We start from the raw sequence: 16,154 nt of genomic DNA, 5'->3' as shown, positions 1-16,154 counted from the left end.
GTCCTTGTGCACAGCTGTGCTAAAGGTCGGGAGTGATGGTCACTGTCTCCAAAATGCTCGCCTACTAAAATGGTGTACTTAATTTTTTAAAAAAATAATCTTTTTCCATTTTCTACTTTGCAGTCCTGGACGTTGCAGATGTGATAGTGGTGCTACAAAGGCTTTTAGATGGGTACAAAGGATATGAATTGTGCTCAGGCAGAAAGGAGTGGGTTAGTTTGACGTCATACGTGGCACCGTCGTTACGGGCTGAAGCACATGCTGTGCTGCTCTGTGAAGTGCAGCTGTTCCAATGTTCACTTTTTTTGTTGAGGCTTTGCCTTTCGAAGATGTTGTTGATGGTGGGGAGGATGGAGCTGGCTAAGTTTACCGTCCTCTGTATGATGAGTGTGAGGGGAGAATAAAAATGGAGATCAATATAAATAGGGGTGGGGGGGGTGTGGTGTTCATGATGGACACCAACTCAGTGGGCCAAAGATCCTGCTTCTATACTCTTTTATTGAGATACAACACGGAGTAGGCCTTCCAGCCCTTTGAGCCACGCTGCCCAGCAATCCCGTTTTAATGCTTGACTATTCATCGGCCAATTAGAATGACCAATCAACCTGACCAGCCAGTACGTCTTTGGACTGTGGGAGGAAACCCACACGGTCATGGGGAGAACGTACAAACTCCTTACAGGCAGCGGTGGGAATTGAACCCGGGTCGTCTCTACTGTAAATTGTCATGCTGACCACTACACTACTGTGCCACCCCATGTGGCAAATAAAGTCTTAGTTCTGCTTTGGAGCCATGGTCAATGTGCAAAATCCAAAATAATCTGGGTTTTTCACTCTTCTTCCTTTGGAAACAACAGCACCACCAACACTCTTTATTTTTTTTTACAGCTGCAAGGACCAGCCATTGCTCTCAGCAAGAAATTTTTACACAGCTTGAAAAGTGCACAGCACTTTAATTTCTTTTTGTAGCATACATACTGTGAATACTGAGAATGAAAGTTGAAAAATCACATACTTTTGATTTTATTAATTGAACGGTAATGGAAATGCAGAGCAATAAAGGAACTTTCACATTTTGTAAGCATCTATCTTTTATTCTATTTGTGTGGCAGCGAAGGCTATGTGCGCAGGAGCATTTTGGTTACTGTATAGCCGTGCAACCATGCTGCTTAGAGGGAACAATGATCAGATCTGCATCGCCCATTCTTTTTCTGCATTTATTAATCTTTAATTCTCATGTGGTAAATGTACATTTTTTTTAAAGAAGAAGAAAAATGTTGCAGAAAAAGGTGTGTATGAGAGATTCCAACCTCGTCATGAAAAATAGTTGTACACCACAGAAATGGACCCTTCGGCCCATATTACCCCTGCTAACCCTCTTGACCATCTCCACTAATTCCTATTTGACTGCATTAGCCTCGCTTATTCACGTGTTTATGCATCTTTTAGAAGTGGTAATTGTATCTGATTCCTCCACCTCTTCTGGCAATGCATTCCAGACGTCAACCACCCTGTTTTAAAATATATTGTACCTCTCCCTTCATAGTCCATCAATAGGTGACATAACATTAAATTAACTGCTAGTGCAGGGATCTGCAAAACAGACTAGGAGTCTGAAGCCTGAATCCAGGGATGACATGAAAATTGGTGGCATTGTAGAGAGTGAGGACAATTTTGAGGCTGTAGGTAGATTGGAAAATTGGGTTGGAAATATGGCAGATAGAATTTAATCCTGACGAGTCCAAAGTGATGCATTTAGGAGGACAGATAGGGGTAGAGGTGCCAGATGAAGAGACAAAATCAGATACAATTACTACTGTGTGTATATGAAGCATTTTGACAGATATTTAGAAAAGTAAGGCATGGAAGGATGGGGATCTATTGTGGACAAATGGGTTTTAGTTTAGATTGGAAAAAATGTCGGCATTGGAGTCTGAAGTGCCTGTTTATGTGCTGTACAACTCTATAACATCATAATATCCATAAAATATTTTTTAATCCATTTATGGGAGTTAGAATGCTAGATCATAGCTTCTGGATTTAGCAGTATGGAATCTTGGAGTTGATTAGAGAGTGGATGAGTCCTTTTCACTTGTTTATTATGACATTGGTGTGACCATGGTCTTTCAATGAACTTAATTGTTACTGGCAAATTTTTCTACAGAAGTAGGCTGCCATAGCTGCCTTCTGGGCTGTGTTTTTACAAGATGCGTGACCCCAGCCATTATCAATACTCTTCAGAGACTGTTGGCCTGATGTCAGTGGTCAAATAACCAGTACTTGTGATTTGCAGCAGCTGCTCATAAGACCATCCACCACCTGCTCCCATGGCTTCACGTGACCTTGATCAGGGGTGGGTGAGGGAAGGGGTTGAAGCTGGTGCTACACCTTGTCCAAAGGTGATCTGCAGGCTAGCAGAGGGAAGGAGCACATAACACCACCTTGGTAGAGACGTATTTACACACTGTCACCCACTTCTAAGTGAATTAATCATCTTTCTAGAAGGCAGTCTTAGCAGGAGGAGGAGGGTTGAGACTAGAAGAGATGTGGCTAAGAACGTTGATTAGTGAAGACTAATATAATGAGGTAATCAAGGCCAAGTCAAAACCAAGGCCTAAAGCCTGTGCCCAGAGCACTTACCATTCTCTCAAAATTGTGCACACTGGTAATTTAATATTTAATGCAAAGTGAAATGAAACTAAAATTATTTGTATTTGTTTTCTCTCTCCCAACTGCTAACACATGATGCAGAACATCTTGATAGTTGAAGTAAGTTGCTTGTATTCTGATCTATTGCAGCATTGTTTAATATTTCATTGGAAGCATTATTTGTAAGATTTATATGTGATTTATAACCATTTAGGGATTTGGAGGGGGAAAAGCTTACTTTGCCCTGACTAATCAAGAATCTATCAACCTCTGCCTTAAATGAACACAATGACTGGGTCTCCACAGCTGCCTCTGGCAATGAATTCCACAGATTCACTATAATCTGGCTAAATAAATTCCTCTTTATTTCCATTCTAAATGGATGTCCCTCTATTTTGAGGTTGTGCCCCCACATCTAAGACTTTTCCACTATAGGAAACATCATCCCCACATCCACTCTATCTAGGCCTTACAACATTCAGTAGATTTCAATGAGATCCCACCCCTCCATTCTTCTAATTTCCAGCAAATACAGGCCCAGACCACTAAACACTCCTCATATGATGAGTCTTTCATTCCCAGAATCATTTTTGTGAACCTCCTTTGAACCCTGTCCAATGTCAATACATACTTCCTTGATGAAGGAGCTTAAAGCTGCTCATAATACTCCAAGTGAGGCAGCAGAGCCTTATAAACCTCAGGTTTACATCCTTGTTTTTATATTCTAGTCTCTCAAAATGACATTGCATTTGCCTTCCTCTCCACTGGCTCAACCTTCAAATTGATGTTTAAGGAATACTGCATGAGGACTCCCAAATCCCTCTGCACCTTGGATTTTTGAATTTTCTCCCCATTTAGAAAATAGTCTATTCTTTTATTCCTTCTACCAAAATGCATAACCATACACTTCCCTACACGGTACTAAATCTGTCACTTCTTTGCCCATTTTCCTAATCTGTCCTACTGCAGCCTTCCTACTTCCTCAAGATGACCTGCCCTCCACCTGTCTTCATATTGTCTGCAAACTTGGCAACAAAGCTATCAATTCTGTCATCCAAATCATTGACATGCAACATAAAAAGAAGTGTTCCCAATGGCTAGCCCCAAGGAACACCACTAATCATTGGCACCTAATCAATAAATGCTTCCTTTATTCCCACTCTGTCTTGCCAATCAGCCAATGCTCTATCCATACTAGTATTTTTCCTGCAATACCATGTGCCCTTAACTTTTTAAGCAGCCTCATGTGTGGCACCTTGTAAAAGGCCTTTTGAAAATCCAAGTTTACAACATCAACTGGTTCTCCTTTGTCTATCCTGCTTATTTTCTCTAAGAATTGCAAGCAATTTATCAGACAAGATTTTCCCTTGAGGAAACCATACTGGCGTATTTTATCATGTGCCTCCAAGTACCCTGAAACCTTATCCTTAACAATTGACTCCAACATCTTCCCAACCATTGAGTCTAGGTAGGCTAACTAACCTATACTTTTCTTTCTTCTGCCTCCTTCCCTTGAAGAGTGGAGTGACATTTGCAATTTTCCAGCCCTCTGGGACCATGCCAGAATCTAAAGATTATTGAAAGATTATTACTAATGCCTCCACAATCTTTCAGAACCATGGGCTGTAGTCTGTCTGAACCAGGTGACTTGTCCACCTCCAGACCTGACTCGGTTTGTATCGCTGATAACACAAAGCCACTTGGGAGCTGTTGCAATATTGAAGATGTTACATGACTATAGATGGTGGTTGTTACGTACTTTAAATAGATGTTCAGCATTAACTAAATATGCATGAATAGGACACATGCTGTGCACACGCTAACATCCAAAATACTTGTTTCCAAGATTTCAGGGGAAAAAAAAGACTTCTCACATTTTTTTACATTCCCCTTTCACCACTTTCTCTTTTGCTCTCACCACCTTCACTTCTATTCACTTCCCAGCATCTCCCTCTGGTACACCTCCTCCTACCCTATCTTCTTTCTGTGATGCACTGATTTGCTCCAGTGACATGAAGGAATTTGGACGTGGCATGAGGTAGTGGCTTCAGAAATCAGTCGGTGGTCAGTTTGTGAGGAAGCTGACCTTTACCAAAGGAGTGAAGTGTGAGGCTATAATGTTCTGACCCTGAGAGGAAGTTATGACCAAGGCTCAATTTAACTCAATGGAGTAAATCTGAGGGAGTAATTTACAATGGATTAGGGACAATTGGGACCAGTATATATTAGCAATAACGTAGGACTTCTGAAATAATATCCTGTATTCCACCGCCTTCCACCCCCTAATTTAAATAATCCAGCTTGCCAACAAACTTGTGTAATTTGGGAATAAACCATTACCTCATGTTGTTTCCTCTCCAGGACATTGTGGAAACTGGGAGAACGATGAAGAAGCTCCTTAAACTTCTGGAGAGTCACAAGCCCCAGATGGTCAAAGTGGCAAGGTAGGGGAATGATCGAACATTCGTCCTGGCTTGACTTAGCTGACAATGGAGAACATAAACAAGAGAAAGCCACATGCCTCTTCGAGCCTTCATCACTATTTAAAATGTATGTGGCTGATTTGATCTTGGCCTTGGCCCCGGCTCCAGTTTCCAATTCATTCCACAAAATGCCTTGGTCTCTTAGGACAAAAGTCTATATCTTGCTTTTGAGTGTACTCAATAACAGTTGTAACCTTCCTTGGGTTAGAGACTTCCAAATATTCTCAACACCCCTTTCCTTTGTACTAAATAGGTGACCCGTTTTGCAATGACTAGGCCCCAACACTTTTAGATTCTCTTACCAGGAAAACACTTTCTTGGGATCTACCCTGTCAATCCTCCTTGCATGTTTCAATAAGGTCATCTCTCGCAATTCTAAATTCCAAGGAGTATATGGAACATTATAGAACAGTACAAGTCCTTCAGCCTTTGTTGTTGTTAACCTTTTACTCTACTCGAAGATTAATTTAACTCTTCTCCTTCCCAAATGCTCTTCCATTTTTCTATCATCCGTGTTCCTATCTAAGAGTCCCTTAAATGTGCCTAATGTAACTGTCTCTACCACCATCCCTGAGTGCATTCCAACCATCCATCACACTCTGTGTAAAAGCAAAATTACTGACTCACACTGCCCGAACATTCTCACAACGCCTTCATTCCAGGAATCAACTCGATAAGCCTCCCTGGACTATCTCCAGGGCTTATTTCTGCTTAAGCAAGGAGGCCAAACTTAAAGGGAAAGAGTTGGAGGATCTCTTGGGTCAACTTCTACTCTGTGTGGTCCATAAGGTGCTTGGGGATATAGGGGGAAGATGGCATATGATTAGCAGTGCCTTTGTGTGAAACTCTCTGCTGTATATGTGAGTAATCCACACCTGATCCTATTTCCATAGGCTTGACCTCAGGGCTGATTTATGATCAGACCTCACTCGCCTGTCTTTGGTTAACAAATTCTGGTCTAACAAAGATACTGTGAATTGAGCTCGGTTGATCAGACCCAAAGCACCCAAGCAATTCAAGTTTCCAGGAGATACAGTAATAAGCCTACAACCACATAAGAGTAACTTGAGCCTAATTTATTATCATAAAACAGAAAGCACAAATAAACCACACTAAATACTATTTAGCAAGTTACAAATATTTTCGGGCTCATGATCTGTAGTCTCCACTTGATTGTTCCTTTCATCAGGGGAATTCTGAATTCCAACATGTGGGAATTCAGATCCACCCTGTATCCATCCTGGACACCAATTGCTTGCGATTTCACTGTCTACAGTGTTTAACTTGTACAGCCACGTGGGTTCACAAAGAGTTAAAGTGTTACTTCGAGCTATTTGGACTTTCAAGCGATACTTTACAAAATTAAATACACAACATATGCTGCCAGGCCAATGGCTAATGGGAACTTCAAAGTTCCAAGATTTGTGGAAGTATTTCCCAATTGCATTCCTTTAAGTCTCCATCCCACTCCCCTGTTATGCCAAGACCCAGCACAAGCTTAATGAACAACACTTCACCTTCCATCAGGTCATGTTGCAGCCTTACAAATTCTCCAACTTCAGCTAGCTAGCTCTCTCTCTCTCTCTCTCTCTCTCTCTCTCTCGCTCTCTCTCTCGCTCTCGCTCTCGCTCTCGCTCTCGCTCTCGCTCTCGCTCTCGCTCTCGCTCTCTCTCTCTCTCTCTCCTCCCTATACACAAACTGGCTACTTCTGATGTAAATCATCTAACTATGATGTTGGGTTTTAATTTTTTTGTCCCCTCACTCCTTTAGTACAGTTTGCCCAGCTGGGCATATTTTGCTATCAGCAGGACATCACACTTCTTTGTCACCCTCTAAATGCACTCATTTGCTCGAATAACCTCTGCAGATCATCCCCATGGCAACCATGGCCTCACTCTATTACAGATATTCCTTTCATCCTATCTATCCCTCCAGTCAACTTTGCAATTTAAAAACTATCCTTTGTCTTTTTTTCCCAGTTCTGATAAGTCTTCTGGCCCAAAAGATTCCGTCTCCACCGATGCTGCCTGACCTGAGCACTTCCAGAACTTTCTTGATGGTATTTAACTCCCAAGAGGCCTAGCTATAATTTTCAACCTGCCTAACTCATTTGTGTGACTCCCTAAGCAGTGAAAATGGCTTCTCCTCAGTGTCTTCTCAGATATGCTACCTAGAAGATCAGCCCATCAATTTTAAACTTTGAGTTTTAAATATAATTTTATTTGCACATTTCAAGAGTGACATGGCTTTCATTTTAATTTGTTCACAGCTTGTTGTTGAAAAGAACTCCCCAGAGCTTGGGATATAGACCGGACTGTAAGTACTGCAGTTTCTTCATTGGGATAACACCTGAGATGTAGTGTGGTACTAGTTTCCCTTTTAATGGCACCAGTGACACCCAGTGGGTGCAAGTCAGGAACATCATTCACAGGTCTAACTCAGCCTGGAGATGAAACAACTACATTATTCTTTTTGGAGAAATGAGACTTAGGGCCAGCTATCATTCTAGTTCCCCTTGGGCCTCTTGCTTTGTTTCCCATTTCTACTCAAAGATGGACATAGAATGTTCTAGCAAGCTGGCGCTTGTATCATAGTTATAATGGCTGCTGAAGGGAGATGAGTTGAGTTTAGGGAACATCTTGCAAGAGGTGACAGCATTAAAGGGGCAGAGATGCTCATAAAAGGGTGTTGTAGAGTTTGGGACCTAGCCTGCTGAAGGTCTGGAATAGATCGGAAGAGGCAAGGCTTCTGCTAGAGTCGCACAAGGCAGTATGGTCAAAAAGGTAAAAGCTCAAAGTGCAAAGAGTGGAGAATCAATGCAAATTAGACTCTGCTGACATTTTTGCAACCGTTACCAATGGGTTCTATTAGCTCAGTTATCCGTCCCTTTTTAATTTGGTTTAAATTCTCATTCTCCTACTTAGTGGGTAGAAGGAGGCCATTTGGCCCATTGATTCTATTGTGACTGCCTGCAACCCCTTTTCCTTTCTCCTTGTAACCTAGTCTCTCTCACCAGCCCATGAACTCCATCTCAGTTCACCAATTAATCACCTACACTTAGGATAATTTATTACAACCAAATAGCCAATCAGCCAGCACACCTTTGGAATGTGAGGGAGTCCTGAGCACCCAGGGAAGGTATATTAATAATTGTAGTGTTAAAGTTGGGGACCATACCTTGATGATTCAAGTAGTCAACCGAATAACAAACTAAGATTTGACAGTTTGCTCTGCTAGGCATTCATCCCAGACTGTAACCACCTTGTGGATGGAAAAAGTCTTTCTCAGAACCCCTCTAAGTCTTGGATGAAAATATGTAAGGTGGATGAGTAAATTTGCAGATGATACAAAGACTGATGATATTGCGGATATGGTGTGATATAGATCAGTTAGAGATATGGGTAGAGAAGTGGCAGTTGAAGTTTAATCTTGTCAAGTGTAAGGTGCTGCACTATGGGAAATCCAATTTAAAATGAGAGTACTTTGTTAATGGTAGGATCCTTAATCACGTTGATGAACAGAGGGATCTTGGGGTCCAGGTACATGGCTCCCTCATATTGGCTGCATAGGTTGATGGGCTGATAAAGAAAGCATATGGTGCCCTTGCTTTCATTAGTCAAGGCACTGAGTTCAAGAGCAGGGTAGATAAATTGTAGCTTCTTAAAACCCTGGTTTGGCCACATTTTAAAGTATTGCATTCATTTCTGGTCGCCTCATTACAGGTAGGATGTGGAGGCTTTGGAGAGGGTGCAAAGATCGTCTGCCGGGATGTTGCCTGCTTTTAAAGATGAACACTAGTTTTACTTGTCATATGCACATCGAAACAACAGTGAGATATATAGTTTGCATCAACGACTGACACACTCTGAGGATAGGCTGGAGGCAGCCTATCCAGCTCCAACAGAGCATGCTCAAACTTACTAATCCTTACTAGTTTGGAGGACATGCTCTCCGAAGAGAGGTTGGACAAGCTGGGGCTGTTTTGTCTGGAGTGGCAGAGGCTGAGAAGAGAACCTGATTTAAATTTGTAGAATTATGCAGAGTATAGACAGCCAAAATATTTTTCCCAGGACTGAAGTATGTAATTCTAAATGACGTGTGAGAGGGGAAAAATACAAAGGATATGAGGGAAGTTTTATTTTACATGGTGGTGGATGCCTGGAATGTGCCTCCAGAGGTTGTGGTGAAAGCAAATAGCATAGGGTGTTTAAGAGAGCCTTAAATGGGGACGAGAATATGCAGAGAAGAGAGGAAAACAGTCAACATGTAGGAAAGAATCAGATTAGTTAGGAGTCATTGGGCACAATTCAGTAGGCTGAGTGCTTTACAGTTCTATGTAAACCTCGTATTCTCCCTCTAGTTTCAAATGCCTCTAATGTGCAAGATTTTACAACATCGATGGGTCGAATGGCCATTAAGCTCATTGCACCTTTTTTTTTAAAGAACTCTCCAGTTAAACTCATTCTTTTCCCATAATCCTGAAATATTTTCTCCATCAAATCTTTGTTGAATTCCATAATAAAACAATGACTGAGATCTTTCAGAATGTGTTTTCTAGATCACAACTGCTAGCTAGCTGTGTAGGAGAAAAGTACTTTTCCCTTGTGTCATCTTTATCCTATTTATTTAACTTATGCACTTTATTTATGTGTAATTCATCTGTAGATTTTACCCTTTTCTAATTTATTGTGTGTTATAAGTTCTATGCTTTATACCTTGGTGCAGAGAAACGTTGTCTCATTTGATAATGTGTGTGTGTATATATATATATATATATATATTTAAATGACGATAAACTTGATTTGATTTTCCAATAAGTCTAACCCCTCTGCCAATAGAAAGAGGTTCCCATTGCTCATTGTATTCCATCCCTCCAGCAGCTGGATACTGTGGTGGGAAGCTGGTAGAATAAATATGATTAAAAGACTGGAGTCCAAATACACTGTGGATAGATTTAAGGAAAGACCTGTTTTGTGATAAGAAGTGCACCAGCAGACACTGTGCTAATTTTTCTTCTATTACAGTTGTAGGATTTGAAATTCCAGATAAATTTGTGGTGGGATATGCCCTGGATTACAATGAACATTTTCGGGATTTGAATGTAAGTATCCAATGCTACCAGTTTCATTTCAGCTGTCTTTTACAAGTTGGTTACATTCTTGAAAGGGAGAAGGCAGGAGAATGGGGCTGAAAGGGATATTAAATCAGTCATGATAGATTGGTGGAGCAGGCTCGATGGGCTAAATGGCCTAATTCTCCTCCTATGTCTTATGGTCATGGCCTTGGCTCAGACAGAGAAGTCATTTGATTAACCGATCCTCATTAAGGATCAATATTTCTAAAGGGAACATCTGGCTGGTGTTAGTAGTGAGACCATGAAACTACCAGATTGTTGTTAATCTCACTTAATCTTTCCTCATCCAGGCAGCACCCTGGTAAATCTCCTCTGCACCGTCTCTAAAGCTTCCATATCCTTCCTTTAATGAGGCCACCAGAAATTAAAGCAATACTCCATGTGTGGTTTAATCATGTTTTATAGTGCTGGAGATTAGCTCACTACTCTTGATCTCAGTCCCCTGACTAATGAAGGCCAACACACCCCATAATTCTTCTTAGCCACACCATTAAGCTATGTGTTAACTTTGAGGGATCCATGGACTTGAATCTCAGGATCCATCTGATCCACCTCACTGCTAAGAATCCTGCCACTAAGCTTCACTCCAGCTCCAAAGGGAAATGACAGCATTAGAGATAGAGACCCTTCACCTGGATTCTGTTTCCTGCCTAATCCTACAACCTCTCAATTACTAGTGTTCAGAAGTCTTACGATTTTAGCTTTGAAGGTGCTTGGCCCTTCCACAGACTCTTGGGAATGCACATCAGATAGTAGAAATGCAACGGGCTACGTTACCTGCTCAGATTTATTTACCCGTTCATGCGTGCATCCAACGATCGATTGGACATTTAAACATGCAGCAAAATGCAACATTTGTGTTAACAACGAATACAACCTAAGGATGTGCTGGGGACAGCCCACAAGCGTCACCACACATTTCTGCACCAACATAGCATGCCCACCATGTTGAGCAGCACAACATCAACAAAACACTCCCTGTTTCTCCCTCATACCCACTCTCCAGCTCACGCACACGGATAGAACAACCTTTAGTTTTTGACCTTCAGCACTGACTCCAGGACTCGCTGTTTAGGGACTTGGAACTCCGGACTTGTTCAGACCATTCATCAAAATCCTAGCTGATCTGCAATAGAGAGTTCCAAAAATTCTCCAGCATCTGATAATAGAGAGTTTAAAAGATTCAGAGTCTTAATTTCTTCCCATCTTCGTCACTGATCCCTTATCTCATTTAGTCTAGATTCTCCAGTGCAAGACAACATTCATTCAGTTCAACTACATTCATCCTGTACACTACCTGTTGACAAGCATCAACCTATTTAAAATAAGCTCACCTCAAAGGGTGCAGTCTTATTGTGTTAAGGGTAACAATTTCAGGTTATATACTGTAGACATTCTCTGATATTAAATTGAACCATTTAAACATCGATAAAAGAATTATAGGAATTCATCGCCTCATTACAGGAAGTATGTAAAAGCTTTAGAGAAGGTGCAGAGGAGATTTATCAGAATGCTGCCTGGATTAGAGAGCATGTCTTGTGAGGATAGATTGAGCAAACTACAACTTTTCTCTTTGGGAGTGAAGGAGGATGAGAGGTGACTTGATGGAGATTTATCAGATGATAAGAGGCATAGAGTGCCTTTTCCCAGGGCAGAAATGGCTAATATAAGGAGACATAACTTTAAGGTGATTGGAGGAAAGTATAGGGACGATGTCAGAGGTAGGTGTTGTTTTTTTTTTTACACAGTGATGGGAGTGTGGAACACACTGCCAGGGGTGCTGGCAGAGGCAGATACATTACAGACATTCAAGAGACTGTTAGATGGATGAGAGAAAATTCAGGGCTGTATGGGAGGGAAGAGTTATATTGATCTTGGAATAGGTTAAAATGTTGGCACAATATCATGGCTGAAGGGCCTGAACTAATCTACATTCTATATTGCCATTTTTCACAACCTCCAAATAGCCTAAGGGATCTCTGACAACTGTTGACATATGGCTTCCTTCCAACTTATGAAGACCTGGTAGAGCCTGTTCATTTGACCAGTTGTTTGAGCACCTAACGGGATGGATTTGGCAGCTGCTGTGGCACCTTCTCCTCGCCAGAAATCTTGGCTGCATTTCTGCTCAGCAAACTGTTCAGGTTATGATCAGATCCTGGGGATCGTCCTCTACTTCTTGAAACATGGTCACTCCTCTGATCTAAGATAGGAAAATTAGCAGTCAGTTTACATAGACTGAGCTCCATATAAATGTTGTTAGGAGAAAGGAACATGAAACAGGAAATCACAGAAGCAGACACTTTAGCCCACAGTGTCAATGCCAATCATGATGCTAAATTAAATTGCACATCTGCCTGAACATAATCTATATCCCACATTTCTGTGCTGAAGTACCTCTTAAATATTACTGTTGTTTACTAGACATTTTCAGCTGATAGCAATTCATAAAGAAAGCTTACCATTTCCCCTGCAGTTCTTTGAAACATTAGTGTGGATTCCTTAATGATAACTACTTGTGCGTGACTTTGTTTAACATGGGCAGGCTAATGCACAGGCAGCCACTGTATGGTCCTTGACAGATCAGGATCAGGGTCCAGTAGAATGCAATGAAAGTCATGGGGGGGACACTTCACTGCTGCCGTTCTGATGTGTCATCATTTTCCACCAGCTTCACCTTGAGGTCTTGGTTAGATTTCTCTGTGTGTGGAACTTCCCTCTTGACCTTACCACCATGGGTGACCCTGTATAGAGCTAAACTCCAGATGGATAACTCTAGACTGCATCACTCTCCAAAACCTCTCCACCATGACAAGGTGATGATCCTGGGAGAAGTTCTGAAACATTAGTATCTAATACAATAGATGTAACCTCCGACATAACTTCATTACTTCATTTCAGAAAAGGGCCATAGAATTATGGAAGCACGGAACAAGTCTGTTCAGATTAAGATTCAGACATGTACATCAAAACATACAGTAAGATGTGTTGTTTGTGTTGGCAACCAAAGGATGTGCTGGTTGCAGCCCACAAATGTTGCCATACCTTAGGCGGCCCATCAAGTGCATGCTAGGTCATAGAAGCCTGTTTTCCCAACTCATTCCCAGCATCGAAAAGAGTTCTAGAGTATTCATTTGGGTAGCTGAAATGGTCCATCCCACAAGCAAGGGTGACGATGAGTAGGAGAAGTATCCACGATTACCTGCTAAATTTAATTCTTCGATCCTGTAAACAGGACTGATGTGGGAGGAAAGGGGGTATAGTGAAGTGTTAGCAACACACACAAGATGCTGGAGGAACTCAGCAGGCCAGGCAGCATCTATGGAAAAGAGTACAGTTGACATTTCGGGCCGAGACCCTTCATCAGGACTGGAGAAAAACAGATGAGGAGTCAGAGTTAGAAGGTTGGGGGGGGGGGAGGGAGGGGAGGAAGAAACATGAGGTGATGGGTGAAATGGTGGAGGGGGTAAGGGGTGAAGTAAAGAGCTGGGAGGTTGATTGGCGAGAGAGATATGGGGATGGAGAAGGGGGAACTTAATAGGAGAGGACAGAAGACCATAGAAGTAAAAAAAGAAGGGAGGAGCACCAGAGGAAGGCAATGGGTAGGCAAGGAGATGAGGTGAGAGAGGGGAAAGGGAATGGGGAATAGAGAAGTAGAGAGATTACTGGAAGTTTGAGAAATTGATGTTCATGCCATCAGGATGGAGGCTACCCAAACAGAATATAAGGTGTTGCTCCTCCAACCTGACAATGGCCTCATTACTTCAGTAGAGGCAGCCGTGGATGGATATGTCAAAATGGGAATGGGAAGTGAAGTGTTTTTTGCCAATAGCTATGGCATTGGATTTGGGCTCAATCCCGACCAGAGTTGTATTCAAGGAAATTAATGCCACCATGACTTCACTTTTGGAGGAACTCAAGACAGGCAAGGCAGCATCAATGGAGGGAAACGGGCAGTCGGTGTATTGTGTGGATACTCTTAATCTGGATCCTCCTTCAGTCCCTGATACATCACCTGTTCATTTCTCTCCACAGATGCTGCCTGATTCACTGAGTACCATAGGGCAACATGGTAGCTTATCACTTTACAGTGCCAGTAGTCACTGATTGGGGTGCAATTCCCCGCACTGCCTGCAAAGAGCTTGTACATGCTCCCAGTGTCTGCATGGGTTTCTTCTCCCATTCCAAAGACATAAGGTTAGGGTTAGTGAGTGGTGGCTATGCCATGTTGGCACTGGAAGCACGGTGATGTTTGCGGGCTGCCCCAGCACAATCCTGGCTGATTTGATTTGACTCAAAATGATACAGTTCACTGTATGTTTGAATGTTCATGTGACATATTCCTGTGACTAAGTGATAATTTAATGATGCTAATCTCTCTTCAAGCAGTTTGTGCTTTGGCCCATATTCTAGCATCTGTTGTCTCTTGTGTCTATCATCACTAATATATTTTTCTCTCCACAAGCTAACTATTTGGAAATAATTTGGCTACTAGCATGAATTATCACATTGGTCTGAATTCTCAAGTTGTATAGAATAAATAAGCAACAAAGTTGGACTGAACCAGCCATGTCAGATATAGGACATGACGCACTCTCATCCTGCACTTGTCACTTACATAACCATGCACCACACACAACTGGTTCCACTCAGGGTCTTGTACTACTGGTATTATTTTGCGACTGTATGTGCTGGATCATAACTATGTGCTGTGGGTGACTCTTGAGGCCCTCTGTTGGCCGGAGTCGACCATGGATGTTGCGTCTCAGCTGTCTACGTGTTACGCAAGCCAGGGCAATACGATATGGAGAGCAAGCTGCTGCCCATGTAGCCAGCTCTCCCTCTCTATGTAGTTGATGGATCCAAAGGAAAGCAGAGACCAATACAATTTGGCACCAGTGGTGTCACAGGAGTTGCCAGTCAGCGTTGAACTCAATGTAGGACTGTCATAGGGACTCCAGCTCCCAATTTATTTCCGTGAGGGTGGGGTGGCTCTCCCAAAAGGTCCCTCATGAGTGGGTATGGCCGCAAGGTAACAGAGCTTTGAGATCAGACTTTCTTCTCCAACCTGAGCTGCCAAACACAGCTGACGAGTCCCATCTTCCCGAAGAGACGTGGTGGATGTTCGTATGAGCAGCTGGCGCATATCACAATCCTGGTTATGCGACCACTGACGTCAGGCAGACAATCTCTGAAGAGTTTTGATAATGGCTGGGGTCACCTGTCTTGCAAAGACACTGCCCAGAAGAAGGCAATGGCAAACCATTTCTATAGAAAAATTTGCCAAGAACAATCATGGTCAAAAGACATATGGCACAGCACATAATAATGATGATTTTATTATTAGACTTCCACTGGACATGTTAAAGTACAATTTAACTTAAATATAAGCAATGCCACAGTCATTGAATTTATTTCTTTTTATCTTTTCTATGTAGCACATTTGTGTGATCAGCGATAAAGGCAGGCAGAAATACAAGGTCTGAAGAAAGGACGGATTCCCTCACAATAACCTGGAGAACTGAGCACAGTAGCTTCCTAAATATCCTTATCATATCAGTTTATTTGTAAGCAGCAGAATGTGGGGGGGAGAATACTCCATCTGGAAATATACATATCTGGAAATAATTCAGATTATTTCACTATTTTTGTATTGTGTTTGATGGAAATGGCTTAAAATTTTATATTTAAAGCATCCGGTAATATTTTACTTCAGCCCTTCTGAAAGTGGTGAGAGCAAAAAATATTTTTGTATTCAAATGTTTTGCTTGTGCAAAGGCGCAGGGGTGCCGAGCTTTCTGAAGGCAAACGTGCCCTTCACGGGACACGGCTCACACAGTTTGAGGGCTGTGGTCTCGACGGTGGCTTTCAACATACTGAGGCGCCCAC

At 42.1% G+C, this 16,154-nt stretch overlaps 1 protein-coding gene across 1 annotated transcript in view; it reads left to right on the top strand.

The window, feature by feature from the left end:
* Positions 1–15,839, top strand: part of hprt1l (hypoxanthine phosphoribosyltransferase 1, like) — a 72,489-nt gene extending 56,650 nt beyond the window's left edge. Inside the window, exons 5-9 of the mRNA XM_073070407.1 lie at positions 2,751–2,768; positions 5,010–5,092; positions 7,401–7,447; positions 10,156–10,232; positions 15,704–15,839. Coding sequence (XP_072926508.1) covers positions 2,751–2,768; positions 5,010–5,092; positions 7,401–7,447; positions 10,156–10,232; positions 15,704–15,751 — 273 coding nt within the window. The 3' untranslated portion in view covers positions 15,752–15,839. The remainder of the gene's footprint in view (positions 1–2,750; positions 2,769–5,009; positions 5,093–7,400; positions 7,448–10,155; positions 10,233–15,703) is intronic.
* Positions 15,840–16,154: the final 315 nt, after the last annotated feature.

The sequence above is a fragment of the Hemitrygon akajei genome, chromosome 17, assembly GCF_048418815.1.
Source record: "Hemitrygon akajei chromosome 17, sHemAka1.3, whole genome shotgun sequence".
Taxonomy (NCBI): domain Eukaryota; kingdom Metazoa; phylum Chordata; class Chondrichthyes; order Myliobatiformes; family Dasyatidae; genus Hemitrygon; species Hemitrygon akajei.
Note: the sequence above shows the minus strand (reverse complement) of the source record. Positions and strands in the feature narration are given on the sequence as shown.